Source organism: Capsicum annuum, chromosome 2 (genome assembly GCF_002878395.1).
Source record: "Capsicum annuum cultivar UCD-10X-F1 chromosome 2, UCD10Xv1.1, whole genome shotgun sequence".
Lineage (NCBI taxonomy): Eukaryota > Viridiplantae > Streptophyta > Magnoliopsida > Solanales > Solanaceae > Capsicum > Capsicum annuum.
Genome location: NC_061112.1, coordinates 149,790,004 through 149,814,110, shown reverse-complemented (window position 1 = coordinate 149,814,110; position 24,107 = coordinate 149,790,004). Strand labels below are relative to the sequence as shown.

General features: G+C 32.9%; 3 protein-coding genes and 1 long non-coding RNA gene across 4 annotated transcripts; 2 read left to right on the top strand and 2 right to left on the bottom strand.

The window, feature by feature from the left end:
* Positions 1-559: 559 nt before the first annotated feature.
* On the bottom strand, positions 560-2,066 carry LOC107860496 (lamin-like protein). Its single transcript, XM_016705874.2, has 2 exons — positions 1,639-2,066; positions 560-1,042 (listed from the first exon to the last, which is right to left on the bottom strand). Exons 1-2 carry the CDS (start codon positions 1,832-1,834, stop codon positions 759-761), a joined length of 480 nt encoding a protein of 159 aa, XP_016561360.1. The 5' UTR covers positions 1,835-2,066; the 3' UTR covers positions 560-758.
* A 473-nt stretch (positions 2,067-2,539) lies between these two features.
* Positions 2,540-7,711, bottom strand: LOC107860495 (chorismate mutase 1, chloroplastic). The gene is made up of 6 exons (NM_001324791.1): positions 7,524-7,711; positions 5,935-6,151; positions 5,787-5,873; positions 5,191-5,334; positions 2,912-3,004; positions 2,540-2,776 (listed from the first exon to the last, which is right to left on the bottom strand). Exons 1-6 carry the CDS (start codon positions 7,709-7,711, stop codon positions 2,540-2,542), a joined length of 966 nt encoding a protein of 321 aa, NP_001311720.1.
* Positions 7,712-11,661: 3,950 nt separating this feature from the next.
* LOC107861443 lies at positions 11,662-12,870 on the top strand. Its single transcript, XR_001671812.2, has 2 exons — positions 11,662-12,446; positions 12,526-12,870. It is a non-coding gene; the product is annotated as an uncharacterized LOC107861443 (long non-coding RNA).
* Positions 12,871-21,727: 8,857 nt separating this feature from the next.
* Positions 21,728-24,107, top strand: LOC107860494 (pentatricopeptide repeat-containing protein At3g29230). The gene has a single exon (XM_016705872.1). The coding sequence runs from the start codon at positions 21,857-21,859 to the stop codon at positions 23,669-23,671; it is 1,815 nt and encodes a 604-aa protein (XP_016561358.1). The 5' UTR covers positions 21,728-21,856; the 3' UTR covers positions 23,672-24,107.

Sequence of the window (24,107 nt, the reverse complement as noted above, 5' to 3'; positions counted from 1 at the left end):
CGAAATCCCAAATTAAAAAAATATATGTATATATTTTGGGTCGGGTCGTTAACCGGCGGGCCTGGACCGGGCTTGGTCCGGGATGGGTTAGCCGGGCCCAAATTAAAAAAACCCGACTCGATGCCCGGTACCCTAACGCCTTGGGTCAAACCGGACCAGTTTGTGTAGGTGGGCCGGTTCGGATCGGGTCAGTCCGGCCCACTTGACACCCTTAGGCTCAACCTTCTCTAGCTCTTTGTTCAACTTTCATTAAGTCAGTATTCTTCAGAGATTTACTATTTCCAAAAAAAGCGATTTACTATTTTCGAAAAAAGAGGAGAGAAACACATAGTTGGTCGAGCGTTGTATCAAAAGTTAACTCAGTCCTTGTAATTTTGATTTGCTGAGACTTAGTAGAACCCTTTGTAATCTAAGGTAACTGAAGTAAAACCTATTAGGGATCTAACCAGCATAAAATATTTGGTGTCATATTTAGTTTCAGTAATTTTCTTTACAGTACTTTAATAGCTTTCTCAATACTGTCTCAGAAGTCCACCAACTATTAGACCAAGGCAATTGACAAATAGAAAAAGGAGTAATTCACTTCCTTTGACTACTTTCATAGGTAACATTAACAAAACATATCATTTTTCGGGATTATTATTGTAGTAACATTACATCAACTTACACGACTATAGATTACAGAAAAAGAGGGACTTGATAAAGCAAAAGTATCGACGTTGTTTAAGGGACAACATGGAGTTGCAAATGTAAATATGTTAACCAGAAAAGCCATGGTAAGCAATATAATTTGTAGAACCACTGTGTACTGGAGCAGCTTTTGATGGTAGAGGTGCCTTTTCGACATGAATAGCCACTTTCATGCCTCCATAGCAGAATCCATAGCCACTAGCAAAATAGTAGGTCTTCGTCGTGTCTAGAGGAACAATGTCCCTTCCTGTTCCAGTGGTCCAATTGTGAAGTGGATGACCAGTATTGCATTGCTCGTAGTCTGTCTTGTTTAGCTCAAGCACATTCATCATGTGCTTGTCATACACAAAAACTGGAATGGGAAAGGAAGAATTATTGAACCGGGAAAAATAGCAATTCAATAAAACTAAGAGTTTCACATACATACAACATGGATGATTAAGCAGATGGCCATTTAAACCGAGTAACTTGCATTGTGTCTTAAGCTATTGTGTAGTGAGACAAACATTGCAATCAGCTAACACCATACATGTATACGTACAACTACACACACACACTTCATGGGAACCGTTCAAAAGTGACAAAAGTATTACGCACAATTGACTACACCTTATATTTGTACCAAATAAGATTGAAAATTTCACAAACTTGTGTAGCTTTAGCTGATATTAGTACTGTGACAAACATCGTTGCCCCTACAAACAATTGACTGATTCTGGGAGGGTGTAGCTTATATGAATTTCTGATTTGTCGTAAACATCTTTGCTCTTGACTTTGTTGGAAGTCTCCTAACCAAACCTTTTACTCTATGAAATCATTGTACGTATAGTGTCTTTTATAAGTTAACTACTTGGTAATAAAGGGAGATTAGCATAAGCAAGCTATGGACAAAGATATGATAATAAGGAGGACGTTAAAGTCTTAAAGAAGAGCAGATCCAGAACATACAGAGAGAGTCGCCCTTGTAGAAATGTTTGTCCTTAACCCAATTGGTGTAATTGACCTTATTGAAGGTAGTCCAACCGAATCTCGATCCCACAATGAAACGAACTGAGTACACTTTAGGCAGCATAACCAGCAAGGCACATGTTAGCATCAGCGCCATTAACGGCCAACCAAAGCTCCTCCTTCTTACCACCTCCATTGTTGTTGTCCTCTGGAGTTCCTTAGCTAGATGGATCTATGTATTTCTTTCTCTTTTTGGGGAGATAGGAGTACAAGTGGACGACCTTATATATTCAGTGTATAAAAAGTTTATATGTTGATGAAAACGTGAAACACGGCAAACAAAGATGTGAAAGAGTGCATTTGTTTCCATTAGTTTTTTCTGTAAAATGAAAAAAATCTTTAGGTCCACACTGACTTTTCTGGCCCGAAATATATGGCTGGCATTTGCAATCAACCTAGCACTATTTTTCAAACTTTCACAAAGGAAAACAGAAAGTAGATATATAGAAGTTTGTATTTTTCTTGAAAGAAGAAGCATTTTGTCTCGTGTTATAGAAGCCTTTAAGGAAAGTACAGTAGTTGCACTGACAGAAATAACATGGGAATTGATTGGAAAAGACCAGTTCATAACAATGTTCATTACTCAAAAGTACATTTCTCTTGCACATTCTCAAGGACTAAAAATCACAAATTACAACAGGTTAACGACATATTCTTATGCATAGAATCACAGTTTAGTTCTTTACCACCTCAATCTTCATTTACAATGCCAGAAACCGCTGAGATAAACTGACTCTCACTTCCGGAAACCACCACATATTTATAGGCATCTGGTGGAACAATATAGAGTATTTGTGCAATAATTCAACGCTCGTTACTTCCATTAGATGTTCTCTTTTTCCTAATCCAGTCTTTTCAGAAGATACTGAACTTGAACTTCCTTTGTCAATGGCATGATCCAGTCCCCATACAATTCAGCAACTAGGGACGGTTTTATTTTGTACACCGGGTCACCTACATTTTCCGGTCCATTCCTGTTCAGTTCCTGTCCATAAGTTCTTGTTTTCATTTCTACTCTCCTTTTGATGGCTTCTTCAACGGTAGGGTAGGTGAGTAAATCCATCAGTCCGTTTCTGTCCTGCAGAATGATAGCCATCATAAAATATCAAATACAAGTGTTATTCGGTATCTTTAAAACAATTCACTCTCTTAAGCAGAAACAAGTTGAGAAATATCCTTGGACAAAAATGGGCAATATCAGGAAATAGATTGCCTTTGCTTTTATAGCAGCCTCATAGACATCTGGTGAGGCTCGAAATTTTGCTTCGGCAACAAACTTCCCGTAATGAATTCTCTTTGACAAGGCCTGCATATAAGGTTCCAAAAATATTAATTGAGTACAACTTGTTCAAATTGATTTTTTTTCGCCAGCACAAACATTGTACAATTGTTATGACACTCAATACACAGTACTTACTATCAACATCTTATTTGCTCGCATGGTTCTTTCTCCCAGTTCAAGCGAAAACTTAAGAATCTGTTGCCCATATCAGTAATTCTTATAGCACTTTCTCTAATTCTCAATTATAACGTCTTGCCAGTTCTCCAATCTCTCCTTTATTATCATTTAATTGAAACAATCATTCTTAACAATCGTCAACTTTCCACTGTAAATTTGAGAAACAAAGCAAATTCGAACCAATCCCAGATCTTATGAGTACTACACACACATCACACACAATAAGAGTACTATATAAAGTGCAATATCAATTTTGTGCAGAACTTAATAAAAACAAAGTATTTTGCACAGATTCTTTTCACAGAGCTTCTATAAGTTATGCTACCTAGTGTTAAGCCGCACTAGTGTTTTTAAATCCAAATCTATCCTACCTTGATCTTTAAATCGGGCAAGGAATAACATATTGATATTCATGGAGTGCTTGTCATTAAAGTTTCAAATTTGACTGATATAAGAAAACATGAACGTTTCACCATGTGACTTTTCAATCTCATTAAAAGTAGAACATCTTTACTAAAAAATAAAAGTGGTAACTAAGAGGAAGGAACATTTGACAGTAAGGTAGAGTTTAGAAAACGGGGAGTCTCTGTAGAAACATATTGCGATGGGAGCCAGGGCGCCACACATAATAGATATCCAAAAAGGAATCAGGATATACAGTTTCAGTGGTGTAGAATTTAGACTGAATTGGGAGATTGACTACATCTCAACCAAAGCTTTCACCAAGCTCGCTACAATTTTAAAGATAGCAAACATTACTTTTTGTATTGTAAATTGTAATATAATGAACAACTATTAATAGTGCTGGCAAGAATTAAGATTAATCTTTTATGTAAGATATTGTTCCTCGATTAGTCTTTCCATAAATATCTAATATCTTAGTCACCCATCAAATGCTAACAGAAATATCTAATATCTATTTTAGCACCAATCTATACCAAAATAGGATAAAAAGAAAGAAAGAGAAACAGAACCAGGAAACATGGTTCAGGTGATTGAACAAGGAAAAAAAGGCTTGTAAGAGTGTTAACTGGACACGAACTGCCTATGATTATCTGGCACATGGGAAACAAGAAAGAACAGGAGATATCTGGCACATGGGAAACAAGAAAGAACAGGAGATTTCTCTTAATTTGCCTAGCTTTGGTGCATAGAGTCGCCCAATATAAACACTGGAGGGATGCAAGAACCCAATGAATAGTCAAGGTACGCATATACTGGCCAGACCCGAAAAAGGAGCTTTTTGATGTAGCTCCTTCAATTCATTCTAAAATAAGATCTTTCCCACGGGACAGGGCAAAGAAAGATCGAGGCTTCTAAATTCTAGCCATGTACATGTACAGATTTCTCAGAGAAAATAGCTGTGGCAGTTCACTAGTAACAAAGAACCGTTGAATAAAACAGGAACTAAAGCGAAAGACATTGTCAAGGGGAGGGAAAATAAGAAGATATTCATGATCTATATTGAAAACTATCATAATTTTAAAAAATAGTTGTAAAGGGATGGAGGGATGGCCTTGGCTCAGCGGTAAGCTTGCTTACCGTGGTGTGCCAGGGTTGGGGGTTCGAAACGCCCCTCCAGCGAAGCTGGGGTGAGGGCATGTAGGTCAGGCCCAGAGTGGTCCCCCCCCTCCCCGACACCTACGGAGTAGGTATGAACCGGGTCGTCCCTTTTTTAGTTGTAAAGGGATGGATCAGATTCTTCTTAAGGTATCACTACCGTGACACTTATTTTCAAAGCCTTGGGTTCATTTTCTTCACAAGATGGTTCCTCCAGTCTTAAAGATGTTATCAATTCAGAGAAAAGATTCCACAGAACTCTCAAGGCAACATCAAAGAACCAACTAATCAATAATAAGAGTTACGCTAATGTTTTTGGTCTAAAGAAGAGACTTGATAAAGCAAAAGTATTGATGCTGCATAAGGGACAGCATGGAGTTAAAAATATATAATATGGCAAAAAAAAAGGCCATGAAAGCAATATAATTTCCAGTGTCAAATTCTGAAGAGATGGAACTTAAAGAAACACATACCTGCAAGCAAAGGGTATCACAAACTGCTGTCGATCCATAATTATTATCATTGCCTTCCTTTACTAATCTTGGCAGAAGTTTCTTGAAGTACATTTCCCATATTGTGACATTGATATTTATTGAATCAGCAACTGGGTGCAGAACCTTTACAAAAATATTAAAAGGTTTACTCGTGAGTGGATGACCTAAATAAGAACGATTTTTTTGATAAAAATGTAGAGAAATAATACACTAAACACGCAACTCATGATTCTATAACTGAAGCAGAAAATCCAAGTCAACTCTACACGTCCTTTCAATGAGCAGGACCCAACACAAAATCAACCTAGAGGACAGATAAATCATTCATTTCTTGGTCTGTACACTCTGGACATACTTAGGAAAGAAATTTCCCGAGCATTTCACAACATATATTAGCATCCAGCGCATCATTCTGGATATTCAATGTCTGATGCTTATGATACAGAAAACAGAGACGTGTAATAAATCATCAAATTCCTTGGGTTATTCAGCGTCTTAATGGATTATCAAGGTATTGGCCAATACATGTTCAATATTCAAAACAAGAGCAAACCACAGTGCAATGGATACTTCACCTTTGGGTACTGCATGGGTGGCAACATTGGCTCAGGTAATTCTTTTGGGAAGAACGGGTGCTCATCAGGGCTCATGTATCTTCCAACCTGTAAAGCTAGCTGTAAGGAAAAGATAAATTTTACTCGCACAAGCTTAGGATGAAAGTACCTTTGCGTGAAGCTTTTCAGTTTCTGTGACAATGTACTCAACCAAAGAACCATGGAACCCATCCATCACAAAAACGTCAGGATCATATGTAGCCACATTGAAACAGTACTGAGCTCTCTCCACAAGGCTGAATATTATGCTATCTTCTTGCTGAATTAAAGAGTTCCTTATACCATCGAGAGTGTAACTTTCTGTTTCATCTATTCTCTTTTTTTCCCTAGAAAAAGAGCAAGACACATCAGAATACATGTTTTCTGAGTTGTAATTACGGCACTAAAGCATTTTAATATGAAGTTAGGTAATACCATGCATGTCCATCTCTTTTAGTATGAAGATAAGTAATTCCTCCACGCTGCAAATAGACACTTCTAAAAGATGCAAGACACAACACGGTAGTCACAATTCACCTATTATCTACTCTCTCTGTCCCAAATTATGTGATACCTTTTCTTTTCCTTTTAAATTTGTCCCAAAAAGAATGACATATTTCTATATTTAAAACACTTTAATTTCAAACTTCTCATCTTACCTTAATGAGATGATTTATAGTCACATAAAATGAGATGATTTATAGTCACATAAATATCTCGGGATGTTATATAGACCACAAGTTTCAAGAGTCTTTCTTTTTTAAATGTCGTACAGAGTCAAACACCATCACATACTTGGGATGGACGGACTAACACATTTTTTAACTAATTCGATGCATCCTATTTCTTCAACAGCCCATTGTTCAAAAGAACTTAGTGATCAGAAGGTTGAAGTCCAGTTTGATGTCCTACAATTCTAATTAAACCACCATGAGTCCCAAAGGCTCCAAAAACTAGACATACAAGTTTGGGCCATGTCTTCATAGTACTATGTACCTTCCAAGGAAAAAGAAGACACAAAAAAAGAGGAAGATTAGGTGAAGGTTGACTAAATTGGGATAAGCTAGATAGTGATTCAAAAGTTTGGAGTTTTCTTGCATTGCTAATTGTTGAAATAAAAGTCAAGTACATTTTAATGCAACAGGCACAAGATTATACAAAGTCAAGTCTCAAAGTTTTGGCTGATATCTGACCCAAATTGATACATGAGAAATCTTGCCAAAATATTTGTAATTTTTTTTGTTTGACATGTTATATAAAGTCATAATAACAAAAAAAAAATTACAGCTTTATCAGGTACTAAAAAAATTACGTATAAAAGAACAAACAAAGCAATTAAAACTTAGTTAGACAAATTTGATTATAACCCGCATTTCAGCCCAAGTAACTTTTGGTCTGTCCATGTATTAACTCAGTTCATCTTGACCCGCCAAATTCAGCCAAGCATAACGTAAGAAGGGGGAAAGGAAGTCAAAGTCTCAATAAAAAGTGTTTTTTCCCCTGATGCAAAATAACAAATACAAAACGAAAGAATCATCAAGATAGTTTGACAATAATCTAGCAACAAGCAGAACACAAAACTGAAATCCTACAAAAAGTCAAGAACCCAAAACTCAAAATTCACAGAGGCATTAACTCAAAACGCATGCAGAACCAATTAAAGATAGAATCTTTGAAGAAGATGATCACTCAAAAAGAGTAAAGATTGAATCTTTTTACCCGATGGAAGTTGCAGAAGCTTGAAGGGGTCGAATGCGATGCTTAATACTCCCTGAATTTGACAATTGAAACTTAACAGAATGTGGGGGCCAATTTTGAGTGGGTAAAAGAGAAGTGGTTCTTGAATTTTTAGTAGTAAACGGGGTTGTTATGGAAGGAGTAGTCAGTCTTAACAATTGGGCTTCCATTATTACAAACAAGGGAAAAACCAGAAGGAAGGGAGAATATTATGGCAGCACACAACTTTTGGTGACTTTTGAATTGAGGGGTTTGGTAAGTTTGAAAAGTTAGGTGAGTTTTCTCCGCTTGGGGTGGGTGGGAGTGGTAGGTGGTATGTGATGCTCATATTCTCCTACTATATTATGGATACCCGGTCTTCCTCTACAGTAAGGTGGAGGATATATATATTTGGATCTTGAAACAATGTTCTCACTCGTTTCGTTTCAGTCCATCACTTTATCAATAATATTTGTTTTAATTTAACTTTTCTACTTATAAAAATAAAAAAAAAAATATTATTTACTTATCAAGATAAAATAATATTTTTTTATATTATAATTGTTTACTCCTTATTATTAGTATTCTTGAAAAATATTGTAAAAAGGAGTACTATTAAAGTTTTGGTATTGGTCATCCATCAATATTGAAACTAACAACAAGACATAATTAAGAGGGGCAAAATGGTAAAGTTACATTATCAATTATTGTTTTCTTAATAATTGTGTTATCCCAATTTGGGATGGGTAAAATGGGCGGAGGGAGTACTAATTTAGGTGTACGCGCCTTGCGCGTGTACCTCGGACTGTAAACTATTACAAAATAACAAACTAATAGAGATATTATGATGATACAGTTAAACCTAATCTTTACCTAAAAAAAAATTTCAAAGTCAATCCACACTCATCTAGCATCTGTAAATTAAAATAAAACAATAAGATAATAAACTCTAAAGAATAATTTTGAATGAAAACAAAGAAAATATGTATATAAACACATGTTAAATTCTATTATGCTGACAAAAATAGTGAAGAGGTTGAGAATTAGAAAATCAAGCATCCGTCAATCTAGACATGTAATTGAATCAAGTTAGATAAGCATCAATCATATTTTGTCAATAGCCAAACCGACTTGTTTTCTAGTTTAACGTACATCTCAATATTTATAGAATTATTTCCTTAATAGAGGAAAATATTAATTCTCCTAACATATATTTTAGGAGTCCATATATTTTAGAAAGTCTAGTAGAAAGAAAAATATTAATTGATTTTTCTACCAGATATTTTAGGAGTCTGAAGTCTAGTTAATATAATAAAAATAATTAAATAATAAATTAAAAATAGTGAATAAACAGTTTTATCTAAGGAAAAGTCTTTTAATGAATGTCAAAAAGTTCAAATCACTTTTCTAAATTATTCACACTTTTAATATATTATAGAAGATATATATATATATATATATATATATATTGGTTCCGAAGAGGTTTTTTAACAAAAAAACTGGCATACGTTTTTTTTATTTTAATATAGATTTTGGTTCTTATTTTTTTTTTCCTTTCCATAAATAGGCTTTCCTAAAAAGGTGCTGGATCCTATAAGTTTTTCCTTAAAAAAACCCACCATACGATTTTTTTTTTTTGTAATATATAAATTTTGGTTCTTATTTTCTTTTCCTTCCCACAAATAGGATTTTCCCTAAAAAGTTGCTATCGAAAAATTTTACACATTTCCTTTAAGTTCTTTTTGGTATGAGATTCTTCTTTATTTTTTTTTCTATATTTTAAATATTTGAATAATAATTTAATGATAATTATTTTTAAAAAATAGTGAAAAGATAATTTTGTCTATTGAGAAGTATTTTAATGAAGGGCAAAAAGTTCAAATCACTTTTCTAAGGGCTTCACACTTTTAATATATTATTATTATATTATTATTATATTATATATATATTTTTATAAAATTTTAAATTTTTTAAAAATATTATAAATCACAATAATTGATAATTTAAAGTATTTAAAACACATATCATGAATAAATTATTATTAAAAATAAACTTATTTAAATCTCATAATTTGAAACGTATCAGATAAAATGAGACAAAAAAAAACAATTAAGTCTTAATATAATTTATAATTAGGTATAAAATTTAATAATACTCCCTCCATTTCAAATTTCCCCTCCCAAATTGAGATGACACACTGATTAAGAAAAATAATTAATAACATGACCAGTTTACTATATTACCCCTATTAAATAGGATTTGTATTTTAATTTGAAAAAAAAGTAGTTAATGCAAAGGGTAAAAAATGAAAAAAAAATTGTCTCTTCTTGGTTAATGAAAAAGACAATTAAAATGAGAAATTAAATTAGAAAATTTGGGACGGAGGGAGTGTTAAGTTTTGTATTTAGTTAGATTAGAATAAATTTAAATTTTGAATTTTGAATTAAGTTGTTTTAGTTGTTGAGAATCTTTAAGATTTTAAATTTAAATTATGCAGATTTTTTACTGTATGTTGGTTATTTAAAGACTCTCTATGTTTAAGAAATTTATTGAAAGTTGTTAAAAGCTTATTGAAAGCTTGAAAACTATTTCAATCCAAAGATAGTCATTTTAAACACTTTTTCGCTACCCCTTATTTTTTTAAAAAAAAAAACAGGGAGTAATAGCAAATAATAGGAAAAGTAATTAATTATGCAGTAATGACCCTAATCTATTATAAGTATTACTTATTGTATTTAAATTAATGAAGTTGAAATTACTTATGGTTATACCTTTTATAAAGAACATTTGTAATAATATTTATACTTTAATATACTATGATTTTAGATTAATTTTAAGAAGTAAGTTAGAAAATAAGTTACATAAATTATTCTTACAAAGAAATACAATGGCCCAAGATGATATGACTGTGTTAGCCATTGCTGATAATGACATAGGCTGGTTGGTTTTAATGTTAATATGTTCAATGTCCCTATAAAAATAAAGCAAGAATTGTGCCTTTGGTAGCAAACAAATTCAGTAAACTGTCAAAAATACCCTTTGAATCACCAAATTTTACCTTTAAGCTAACGTGTGTATGAAAATGTGCTTGATTGATGTCAAAATCTCTCTCATATAATAAGAGAAAGAGAAAATGTATGTTATAGACAAGGTTCGGAAAATGACTATTTTTAGATATTATTTATAAATTTCGTGAAATATATTATTGTTGAATTGATTTAAGATAAAGTATATATTCTTTTTATTCATGTTTAACTTGCATGCTTCTTTTTATAAAAATGAGAATTTCACTATATTATATATCTCTATAAATGGCATAAGTAATTATCTCATGTTTTTTTTTAATCTAAACAGATAAAGTTAAATAACTATTTTTAATATATATAACGAAGTAAAAACGACTCGGAAGGAGTAGCTTATTAAAGATTTCAACTAATTTTCTTTTCTTTTCCACTATCGGCCCTTTACCTGTCCAACTATGTTTAGCAATGGAAGGTATAGGAAACTGAAACTTTCCTATGGAATGGCTTTAATGAAGAATCTTATGCTTTGGCTTTAGGCTTTAGCTGGTACATTCCAAATGGGATGCCTTTTTGGTGCTCAGTGCACGAGAAATAACCTCACACTTTTTCCAGAAAAAGAACAAATGAAGACTAAAATAAATTGATAAAAAGATGTTCTTTTATGTTTTTCCCTCTGAAAAATAATGTGATTTGGAAAAAGAAAAGATGCTAAATAAACTTTTGCATGAGTGGCCAATAATATTATGTAATCTTTAAATAGGTCAATGGTGCGATTCTCACGCGGAAAGGCACCTTTCTTTCAACACAAACTTAAAAAGAAAAAAAAAAAAATTTATCTTAATGGAACCGAGAAAGTATCAATTAGTATTATTAAATTGAGAATTAATTTCCATTTCAATGTTCCTTCTTAAGAGAGGAATTGACGACGTGCCAACTGCCAATGAACTTTCGGTTAGACAGAAGAAGTCCAGAGGCAGGACAGATGTGTTAGGTGGGCACTTGCAAAACTTTCTGAATTCCGTGTGGGAAAGTTTTGTAAGGTTTATCACCAATAGTTTAATTGAGTGTCATAAATATGCTCAGTTAATTCTTCATTTTGTATTAAATGATCCATTCCACATATATTTACTCCTCTACATTTTTAATTAATCATTTTTTTTTTATTTTGAAATATTTTTATAATATTTATTCAGTTTAAAAAATTAATAATTTATTTATTTTATTTTTAGCATTAAATACAAGTTTTATCTAATACACTTTTTAAAATATTAAGTTTATTATATTCAAATAGGGTAATGGCCAAAAGACCGTTCAAGCTTTACCTCAAATTTCAACTACACACTTAATCTTCACGGGAGTCCTATCACCCCCTGATCTATTTTTTCATGTATTTATCACCCCCAAATGTTGAACTGACACGGAAGGTGAGAACACCCACTCTAGGCTCGTTGGTTCAGTCCCAACAACTCCAAAAATAAATACACATCATTAATTGATTTTTTGATGAAAGAAATCATGAAAAATGGCTCTCTCTCTCTCTCCAACGGTCTTCTTCCTCTTCCTTATAACACTCTTCTCCTTGTCCACCATCTGTCTTCATCTTGCTCCATTTTTTTATTTCTTTAACCTACGTTTTAAATTTCAATCTCATTTTCTACTTGAATTCTTGGAGCTTTGTTTTGTAATTTTGTTCAACTCTTAATTTAGTGTTTGTAATTTGATGATAGATTTTGTCGGAATTCATGAAATGACAAATTCAAAATTGAATAAGCTTTGTATGAACGAATCAGACTCAATGTTCAATGCTGTTGTGAGATGCAAACATGGTATCTTGCTTGACTTGCAAACTTCATGGTAGAAGTCTAATCTGGGAAGAAGATTTTGGTCTTACCCCAACTATGGTGTATGTATTTTGCATTGTATTTTGCTGTTACTTTATATTCAAATTATGCTAATGTACTAATTTCTACAAAAAATTTCAGTCTCAAAAATGTAATTTTTTCTATGGAGGGACAAAGAAAAAGTGGATCCAAGATCAAATTTTATCATTTCAAGATTGGTGAACAAAATCAATGAGTTGGAAGAAGACTTATGGCTTAAACAGGTCCAAATTGATAACTTGACGTGGGAGAAGAGGCGCAATGGAAGATGGAGATGGTGTAGGTTCAATAGGAAGATTTTTTTATGTATTTTGATTTTTATTGTTGTTATGTTCATCAACAGCAAATGAACTGAAAGTAGTTGCTAGATATGGTCTAATATGGTGTAAATTTTGTATCCCTCTCTCTAAATATATCAGATTATGTTATGTTATGTTGTCTTTTGCCTAGTCGTACTCCATATGTTTGTTTTTGCGTAGTTGTACTTCTGATGTTTGTTGTGTTGCTGCTATGTTATTGTTTGCACTTACAAAATCGTGTCTTGTATTGCTATGTTGTGGTTTACAGTTACAAAATTGTGTCCTGTATTGCTGCTATGTTATTGTTTACACTTGTTGTGTCTTGTGTTGTTGCAATGTTATTGTTTACACTTGCAAAGTTGTGTATTGTGTTGCTGTCATTTAAACGTACAAACTGGTGTAATGATAATGTTGTTTAGGCAAAGCATTGTTCTAATGCTATGTTTTTCTTTACACTTAGATAGTGCAATGGTAATGTTGTGTTAACATTATAGCAACATCACCACCATTTAAACAACACAACAATAATGCCTAATGACAACATTCATCAACAAAACATTCCAACTTCACACATCATCATTCATACCAAAATATATTCACATTCATAATGCCTAACCATTAGGCAACATTAGTCAACAAAATACAGTGTTTAAATTATTTTTCAACACTGAAATAAAATTGTTTTTATGTCAACTGAACTAACTTAAAACAGTGATTAAAATACATCAATAGCACTACAATTTTCATGGCATGTTGGACTGTGAAGAAGCAGTATTTTGACTTGGATGATTTGAACTACTTCCCACTTTCTTCTTTCTTCTATTCTCTTTAAGTTCTTGTAGTTTTCTTGTTAAAATTGTTGATTTGCCGTTCCATTTTAATTTTCTGATACTACTTGGTGTATAACCAATGTCACCAGTTACATCAGCTTATCTTGCCACCTTTACTTGACTAGTAGAGTATATCTTACTGCTAGGCATGTCAGGCTACAGAAAAGGATAAAAAAGCTTAAGAATCAACATATATCAATGACTTATAATTTACAAATGATATAACAAAGTAAGAGACTTACATTTAGGACTTTAAAGTCATTTTCAGCTTGAAACACACCTATTCCTGCTACTCTTTGCCTTTTGAACGAAGTAGTGTTTCCCCTACCACTACCCATTCCTCTTTTTGTAGTTTCATCTATTGAAGATGATGTACAAAAATCAGGAGGTGCAGAAGAGGATGCTGGAAAAATAATAGGTACTGGAGGTGCTGTAGGTAGAGGAGTTGAAGTAGCACCTACTGAAATTGTTCTTTTGGGTCTTCCTCTTTCTTTTTTTGCTTGTGGAGGTTCAGTAATGGCTTCTAATGAAATTATCTATAAATATAAAAAGAATGTTATGAATTGAGAAAATTAGAACTAAATTCAATCATAATATACCTTTGGTCTGCCTCTTCTCCTGCCTGAACCATTACTTTTTTCCTTGAGGAGCAACATTAGGTGCTTCTGGTGGAGTTTTCTATATATAAAAAAATGTTAACAATTAGAGTAGTGTTATAACATAATGAATTCATGTGAAAAAATTACCTTTGGTCTTCCTCTTCCCCTGCCTGAACCATCCTTTTTTCCTTGAGGAGCAGCCTTAGTTGCTTCTGTTGGAGTTTTCTACATATTAAAAAAGATTGTTAACAATTAGAATACTGGTATAACATAATGAATTCAAGTGAAAAAATTAGTTCCCCTGCTTGAACCAGTAGCTGTTGCTACTACTGGTGCAGTTGGTTCTGCTGATGGTGCTCTGTGAGGACAACCCCTTTTGTTGTGGCCTCTAATATAACACACACTACATGTCATTGCTAGTTCAATTCTAGGCAATTTTCTTGACTTGTTTGTTTCCCCAACTTCCTTCTTCTTATTCTTAGCTAGCCTGCCAGACAAGGTTGTGATTTCAGGTGGTGCAACATCAATATTTTAAGAAACTGGCCACATTTTCATGTTTGTAAGTGGTTGAAGAACATTGGCATAAGTCTGCAAATATGTTTCCTTACTGTGGCACCTGTCAATATATTCATACGGAGAGTACTTGTTGAACAATATTGCAGCCACACCATGTGCACATGGTATGCCCTTTAACTGCCATACCCTACAACTACAAGTTCTCTTGACAATATCAACTTTGTGTTGACAAAGTCCTTCTTTCACTTCAAAACTAGCAACTCCATTAAACTAAATGGTACAATCCATAGACCTATTGATGTTTTCCTCTAAAATCTTTAAACACATTAGAGAGTAATTGGACTTTCAAGTATTTGGAAACGCCCTTAAAGTGCTTATTCTTGTCATCAGCTTTACTCTGACTTCTTCAAGCATGGTAATGATGGTTTTGTGCCTAGCTGGTAAGATCCATGCATTAAAACACTCTGACATGTTATTATGCACAAAATCACATTTCACTTCAGTGTTGAAGTAAAACTTGCACCAGTAATTAATGTTGAAGTACATTAAGTGATCAATCATTTTTGTAGGACCAAGCAACTTCATCTTTTGTATGTTTTTCCTCAATTGAGACTCAAATGTACTTTTGGCTATCCTCCAACATTGTTGTCTTCTTTGAAGACCTCTTCATTCCTTAGCCCAATTAGCTAAGATGTGTCTTGCATATCTTCTATTCTCAGATTGAGGTAACACCTGTTCAATTGCAGTAAAATTACTACATAATTACATTTATTTGGCTAAACTAGAAAAATAAGTACACATAGTACAGAATACATACCTTCTGCATATCTGTAATCAATGTGAGACCTTCTTCTTCTCCAAGTCCTAGGTCATCTTTTATGCGCTTAACAAACCAACTCCATATGTTTGTGTTTTCCTTTTCAACTACTGCCCAAGCAAGTGGCAACATCTAGTTATTACCATCTTTTCCAACAGCAACTAACAATTGCTCTTTACAAATTCCTTTAAGAAAATAATCGTCTAAACCTATACACTTCTTACAATGTACCCATGTCTTCTTCAAAGCATTAAAACAGATGTAGAAACTCAGAAATTTTGGTTTACCTTCTTCATTAGCCTCACCAAGTTTAACAACACAACTTGTCCCTAGATTTGTCCTCAGCGGCTCATCCTTGTAGTCAAGAATTCTTCCAAATTCTACAACATGATCACCCATGATATCTTTCAACACTTTAGTTATTGCTCTTCTCACAGTAGTCTTACCAATATGCAGTTTGAATTTTTTCCTTATCAACTCTTGCAGATTGAATATCCTTATATTTGACTGCTCAATTATTCTCTCTCTAAAGGTTTCAGCTAAAAATTTTGCATTGCACAAATAATTTTTGGTTGTCTTGTTGCAAGTGTGTTTTGGAATGTAAGTTTTTATGATGAAGTCATTTATGGTATTGTCAAGACCTGCATACAAAAGCCATGGACAATCATCCTTGCATTTGACTCTAACCTTTTTTGATTCATTTACCCACTTCTCCACAACAACCCTCTTTTTTACTGCATATTTAGTCACAGCTCTTCTAAATTCATTCACATCTTTAAACACCATATCCAACTGCCAAACAACTTCCTTTGCGGTTGGGTCATGAATGATTTTCTGGGATGTTAGCCTTTTTTGTCCCTGACAACTTAACAGATCTTGTCCAACCAGATGCAAGAGCATCATGTTCTTCATCACCACAATAATCATCTTTATCTAACTCAAAACTATCCTCATCAGAACTTGCAAAGTAAGGCTCATCACCACCCAACCTTCCTTCATGACTTACTTTACCTGTTTCAGTGTCATGAAACCCTAGATCTGGTCCTGCTTCACCTACTGGTACCTCTGCATTGTCAGCTGGTACTCTCTCTTTTCTTTTTCTCCTTTAAAACTTCCTCTTTTCAGCTCTCAACTCCCTAACCTCCTCATGTACATTACTACCACACTTTTCATCGTCATCATCATCTCAAACTAATTCTTCTTCTAATTCAGCATTATCCTTAGTAGAGTAATCAGAACCCTCTACTTCTTCTTCTGAGAAATCACTTCCAGCAGGACCATCATCTATATCATCAACTGCAGCAGCACTGCCTGCAGCAACACTAGATGCAGCAGCACTGGGTGAAGCAACACTAACTACAGCAGCACTAGGTGGAGCAGCAGTAGATGTAGCAACACTAGGTGCAACAGTAGATGTAGGCATACTAGGTGCAATAATAGGTGCTGAAGCACTATATGCAGTAGCACTATAAAATGAGGTGTGGTAATGCAAAGGGGTGAAGTTGAAAAAGAAGTAAAAAGGTTCTCCTCATTTATATGATCCTCACCTACCATAAATTTAGGCCTATTATTAAAAGATGCACCAGATTCCTCCATATTCTCAAGACTTCCATTTTCTAAGAATTTTGGGGGGTCCACAACAATTGGTTCATCCACTAAATACTTGACAAATACATCTACTTCATCTCCATTTTTCAAGGAACACATCATTTCAAAAATATCGATATCATTGTCCACATCTACCAAAATGCCACTATTAGGTGGTTTAATACGAAAGGTACATGTTGTGCTATATCCTAAATTTCTTTGATAGTCTCTCAATTCAAAATATGATATCTTGTCAACATCAACATCTAAGAATTCTGTAATTTTTTCACCTTTGTAAACTGGTTCTCCAGTACTTAAATCTAACACTCCACCATGATACCATCTTAGAATAATCAAAGTAAAATCACTCATGTTTGACCTGATGAAAATAAACACTCAAATAAGACAAAGAAACATAGCAGATATATTATCAAAAATCAAGCATGAACAAACTTTAATATAACTACATCATGCTTAAACAATGAAGAAAAAACACAAATTTATATCACATTAGTCTCTATCACATTATGCGACTAAGATGAGAAAGATAAGAATTGATTACATGAAAATTGTTCTACTTCGGTACAAATTGAACACCTAAACAACAAAATAGTTACATGCACATACTACCACACACAATTTATTGCTTTATTTTTCAGATTAACAGTAAATTCTAAAAAAAAACCTATTTTTTAATGAACTCATTAAAACATTAACAAAAACCCTAAGTAGAGATGTCCTTAAGAATTTAATATGTTGTTAATTAAAAAGTTAGACAACTTTTTTAGCAAGAAACACAACTTATTTTGCACATCCTAAGCAGTCACCATATGCTTAGGGCAACCCATAATTAATAATGACAATAGTTTAGGGGGGAAATGACAACCTCTACTAAGTTAATGCTGCAATCGATGACTTGATCTTCGAAAATCCACAAACTTTATCAGTAACATAAGATTCACAAACTAAAAAGGCTAAATTCGTATGTAAAAGTGGGAAAAAATTCGTCAAGGGAAGAAAGGAAGAGAGAGGAGAGAAGAGAGAGAAAGTTGAACGGGTGATAATGGGTCCATTTAGGTTTTAGGAGGGAGATGACCTGGAAGACGTGGGATCCGCGGGTGTAAATACGAAGGGATTATGAATTGGTTTATGTTGTCAGCTCAACATTTAGGGAGGTAATAAATACATGAAAAAATAGATCAGGGGGGTGATAGGACTCCCGTGAAGATTAAGTGTGTAGTTGAGATTTGAGGTAAAGCTTGAATGATCTTTTGGCCATTTTCTCTATTCAAATTGTAATATGGCAATGGAAGGCAGCAACTATCCAATAGTTAAGAGTGTGCTGAGTCACTCCAGTCGCCCAGTTTCAATTCCTATCTCTAGCAATTTTTTTGCACTGAATTTGTTAAATTGTAATATGATAAAATTATTCTTATCATGTAATATCACCCTATATTATTGCGTCGTTTAGACTTTAGTTCGGATCAAATTAATTTGAAGTTGAATTTTTTTTTTCTAGATATACAATATGAATTTCTTAAAGTATATTTTTCTCACAAGCATAAAAAAATTATGAAAACTATATATAAAAAAAAAAACACCATTCTTATGCAATCTTATCAAATGGACAAATCATAATTTTTAAATGAGATTCTGAGATATCCCTGCACCGATAAATAACATATCTTTGTAATTATTAATAGATTAGATATCGAGAGGCTCGTGGTAGGAGTGATATAATAAAATTACGATTGAAGCAGCTAAAATAAAAAATGTGATAAATATTTAATTTTTTAAAATATTATTAATTTTTTAATACATAAATAACATATAATAATTAATTAAAAATGCTACAGTAAAATCACAGAACAAATAGACAACTGAAAGTAGACATGATAATTGCTAGTTGTGTCCTTACGCTGGTTGCTCACTCACACTTCTATATAGCAGTAATATTCACCATTGTTTCAGATTTTCAATGAATTTATATAAACGTAAATATAATTTTTAACTTTAGTTGTCTACTTAAATCCTCTTGCCAAGTAAATCCTGACAGATGATTACTTATTATTTATGAAAATTTAAAATTTGTGAAGAAAATACTTTGTCCGTTCCAAATTATCCATATCAAATTAAGATGACATAACTATTAAGAAAATAATGATTGATAATATAATTTTATCATTTTACCCTTATTAATTTTGTCATGCTGTTAGTTTCAATATTAATGAAGAATTATATGGTTTATATCAAAATACTTTTTGCATGGATAATTAAGATTATAGGATTACCAATGTCTTTACAACATTTTTCAAGATTTGATAATTCAATGCTAGTAACAAGGAGTAATTAATAACTAAGGATATAAGGAGAAAAAAATTGTCTTGTCCTGATTAATGAAAGAATATAAGTAAAATGAGAAATGAAATTAGAAAATTTGAAACGGGTAATTTAGAACGGAGGGAATAGTACTTATGAGGGGAAAAAGCCCAAAGATACTTTTTTTTTTTTTTTTTGGTAAACCCAAATATACTTTATTTCTCCTTAGACGTTAAGATATTTCTCTTAGGGGTCGTTTGGTATAGTGTATAAGATAATACTAAATAAGTTGTATTAGTAATGTTGAGATTAGTAGTGCAGGAATTAGTAATACAGAGATTATTAATACTAGAATTATTTTTATACAGAGTTTGATTTGATGTATTAAAAATAATATGTATTGTTATATTTTAAAAAGAATATTGTTTGTTTACAAAAATATCCTTTGACATATTATAACTTTGTGTATTTTTTTTTGTAAAATTTTATTATTCTTTTTTTTTTTAAAAAAAAAAAGTAAAAATATAACTAATTATATACTTTGGAATTTTAAGATTTAATCATTCACTTACAATTTTTTTATATAAAAAAAGGAATAAAATTGTTCATCATTTTTTTGTTGTTTCCACTTTGTGATGTTATTATATTGAAGGGAGATACGTGTAACTTTTGTATGAGACAATAGAATTATTATTAACATAAATTTGTGTTCCATAAGTGTTAAACCTAATTTGAAAAATTATTTTTATTTATAAATATCCTATTTACAAAATTAAATCTTGTATGCAATCATGCAATTTATTTTCGGATTTTGATCAATAAGTATTTTTAAGTTAATGGAATAGTTTTTTTATGACTAAAATTATTTGGAGGGATATTATTATATTGATAAATTGAAAAGAAATAACTCACATTGAATAAATTGAAAAGATTTAGAAAAAAATTAAAGAAATTTGAGGGCGTTTTTATCTTGATACATATTTGTCAGGATTGTAATCTATGGATTACTAATCCCATCAAATGAAGGGGTCTTTTGGTAGAGTGTATTGACAAAAATAATGCATGTATTAATTAATATGTATTATGAATACCTTGTTTGGTATAATTTTTAGTCAATGTATAACTAATGCAAGCATTAGTTATACACTCTATTGTGTATTAAGGTGTGTATTACTAATACCACCCATTTTCTATGTCTTAGTAATGCAAAGTCTTTAATACGTGCATTAACTTATTAAATGATCTTAATACCTCTCAATTTTCCTCTCAAAATATTTCACTATTCCTTTTCCCGCCATTTTAATTTGCAATAGTGAATCTTTTCAAAACAGTTCACAATTTTTTTCACCATTTTAATCTACAACAATGAATAATTGATTTAAATAATTGTAACATATTTTTGCTTTGCTTTGAGAACTTTAAAAAGATAAAAAAAAAATGAGACTATTTCTTAACTTTACATCTTATATTTTATTTTTGTTTCAACTATGTTAATTCGTTGGCATAATATTTTATGTGCAAAGCCGAAGGTGTTGCAATTAATTTGAAACCTCTATATACTAGTTCAACAATACTAATTATATTTGATATGAAAAAACAAAATTATTGCAAAAAAGTGTACAAAATCAAAGAAGGGTATTTTTGTTAACAAACATTTCTTTTATAGAAATTATGTAAGATGTATTATTTCTTATACATCAAATCAAACAATGTATAAAAAATAATACATGCATAACTAATGCAAGTATAAGTAATACAAACATTACTAATACACCATATTTTATATTGATCTTATACACTCTACCAAACGACTCTAGCATTTGTATAAGAATAATGCAAAATATAGTGTATTAGTAATGCTTGTATTTTTTTTATGCAGTGTTTGGTTCAATGTATTAAAAAAAATATGAATTACATGATTTAAAAAAAAAAAATTTTTTACATAATACACTCAATATATATGTTGGAAAGGATGAGAAAATTTTTTTGAGGGGTAATAATGTCTTTAAGCTTGTTAATGCATGCATTAGATCCATTGCATTACTAATGTCATGAATTTTGAGATATTAATAATACATACCTCAATACACAATAGAGTGTATAATTAATGTTTGCATTAATTATACATAGGATAAAAAGGTATATCAAACAATGTACTATTAATACACATTAAACTAATGCATGTATTAATATTTCAATACACTCTGCCAAATACCCCTAAGTGTATTAGTTATACACTCTATAATACCATATACGATGTATAACTAATCCATGTATTAGTTATACGTAGCATAAAAATTACTAACAAACAATGTATTAAAAAATTCCAGCATTTAATTCAGGGATTATGAACTATCAAACGGGTCCTTACAACCTTATCCCCGACAAGCGCCAGTTCCCTGAACATTCATTTACACTTCCACTAAACTTTTTAGTCCATCAAACACCAAATTCCGATTTTTCAAAATGCAAATGCCAACACCAATTCGAGCACCTACATGGGTGTCAAGACGAAGACACTTCGAGCAGAAATTATGGGACTTAGACAAATGCAAAGACATTAACCAACTCAAACAAATGCAGACATTAGTATACAAATCCCATCTTCAACAAGACCCTTTTATTGCTCCTAAGTTAATCTCTGCTTTCTCTAATTGTAGACAAATCGGTTCTGCGTTAAAGGTTTTTGAACAAGCGGGGGAGTCTAATTCCAATGTGCGCTTGTATAATGCTTTGATAAGAGCTTATGTTTGTAATTTTCAGGCATTGAAGGGTTTTGAGACTTTCTTGAATATGCAGTGTGCTGGTATTTTTCCTGATAATTTTACGTTTTCGTTTCTGTTAAAGGGTTGTTCGGGGAAGTGTTGGTTGAGTTTAGTGAGTATGATTCATACACATGTTGTGAAATGGGGTTTTGTGGATGATATTTATGTGCCTAATTCGTTGATTGATGCGTATTCCAAGTGTGGGGTGGTGGGTGTTCGAGCTGCAGGGAAGTTGTTTCGGGGGATGAAGGAGAGGGATGTTGTTTCTTGGAATTCCATGGTTGGTGCTTTGCTGAAAGCGGGGGATTTGAGTGAAGCGCGGAAGGTGTTTGATGAAATGCCCGAAAGAGATAGGGTTAGTTGGAATACTATGTTAGATGGATATACAAAGGCGGAGCAAATGAGTGTGGCGTTTGAATTGTTTAAGAATATGCCACAGAGGGATGTCGTCTCTTGGTCCACTATGGTTTCGGGTTATTGCAAAGCGGGGGATTTGGAGATGGCGCGGATGTTGTTTGATAAAATGCCTTCCAAGAATTTGATCTCTTGGACGATAATGATTTCAGGATATGCTGAAAAGGGTCTTGTAAATGAGGCAATTGAGTTGTACGTGCAAATGGAGGAGACGGGTTTGAGGCTTGATGTTGCAGCTTTTGTTAGCATTCTAGCTGCCTGTGCTGAATCGGGTATGCTTAGTTTGGGTGTGAGAGTGCATGATACCGTCGAGAGGAGTATGTACAAGTGTAATACTTTGGTCTGTAATGCGTTGATTGATATGTACGCCAAGTGTGGAAGTTTGCATAAGGCTTATAAAGTCTTTAACGGGCTGAAAAAAAGAGACTTGGTATCTTGGAATGCTATGATACATGGGTTGGCTATGCATGGACGTGGAAAGAAGGCACTTGAGCTTTTCGTTAAGATGAAACAAGAAGGCTTTGTGCCTGATAAGGTGACGTTAGTTGGTATTTTGTGTGCGTGCAATCATACTGGTTTGGTGGACGAGGGAATAATTTATTTCTACTCCATGGAGAAAGATTATGGGGTAATACCTGAAGTAGAACATTATGGTTGTCTTATTGATCTTTTAGGCCGTGGTGGCTATGTTAGAGAAGCTTTTGAACTTGCACGAAAGATGCCACTTGAACCTAACGTTAAAATTTGGGGTTCTCTTTTAGGGGCTTGCAGGATGCATAAAGCCATTGAACTTGCAGATGACGTGCGTGACCTCCTAGTCAAGTTAGAACCTAAAAATGCTGGAAAACTTTCCGCATTGTCAAATATTTATGCTTCAGCAGGAGACTGGGATAATGTCGCCAACATAAGGTTGATGATGAAGAGCATTGGCAGGCCAAAGCAATCTGGTGCTAGCTTGTTACAATTGAATGATGAATACCATGAATTCACGGTGATGGATAAATCTCACGTCAAATCAGACAAAATTTATCAGATGGTAGACGGATTAGGTCAGCATCTTAAATTGCTTTCTCCTGTTCCAGCAGGTCACTGCGATGAATGATGAGTTTCATGAACTGAGATGGATCATCTTACATCGGACCAGTTATTATAGATTTGTGCAGTAGATCAACACTTCCTTGTAAATAGTTTTCCCAGATAAGATAACTATTATGTAATGACACAAAGCTGCAATGACGAGTATGATTCCTGCTATCAATCTCTCTCGAAGCAGCAATGATTGTGAAATTTGCCGTATGTCCTTCTCTCCTACCACATTGTCCTGGCCAAATCAAGATAATACTAAAGAACACTTTTCGTGGTCAAATGTTTGTGCATATACATTACTCTCTGAAACATACGTTTTTAGCGAATGATGAGTTGAAAACAAGCACTGTTATGTAGTCTGTTTTTGATCCAATTTGTATCATATAAAGCACTAGGTGGGAATACACTGGGTATGATGTTGTTGTATCATATAAAGAAGCTTTTGAACTTTA

What these genes read in the sequence shown, in the direction of transcription:
- LOC107860496 (XM_016705874.2), bottom strand. Translation starts at nt 1,834, where the DNA reads ATGGAGGTGGTAAGAAGGAGGAGCTTTGGTTGGCCGTTAATGGCGCTG. An exon ending in CTACAAGGGCGACTCTCTCT is followed by an intron (nt 1,043 to 1,638) that starts GTATGTTCTGGA and finishes TTCCCATTCCAG; the next exon opens with TTTTTGTGTATGACAAGCAC.
- LOC107860495 (NM_001324791.1), bottom strand. Translation starts at nt 7,711, where the DNA reads ATGGAAGCCCAATTGTTAAGACTGACTACTCCTTCCATAACAACCCCG. An exon ending in GCTTCTGCAACTTCCATCGG is followed by an intron (nt 6,152 to 7,523) that starts GTAAAAAGATTC and finishes CTCTTTTTCTAG; the next exon opens with GGAAAAAAAGAGAATAGATG. An exon ending in AGGCTGCTATAAAAGCAAAG is followed by an intron (nt 2,777 to 2,911) that starts GCAATCTATTTC and finishes ATCATTCTGCAG; the next exon opens with GACAGAAACGGACTGATGGA.
- LOC107860494 (XM_016705872.1), top strand. Translation starts at nt 21,857, where the DNA reads ATGCAAATGCCAACACCAATTCGAGCACCTACATGGGTGTCAAGACGA.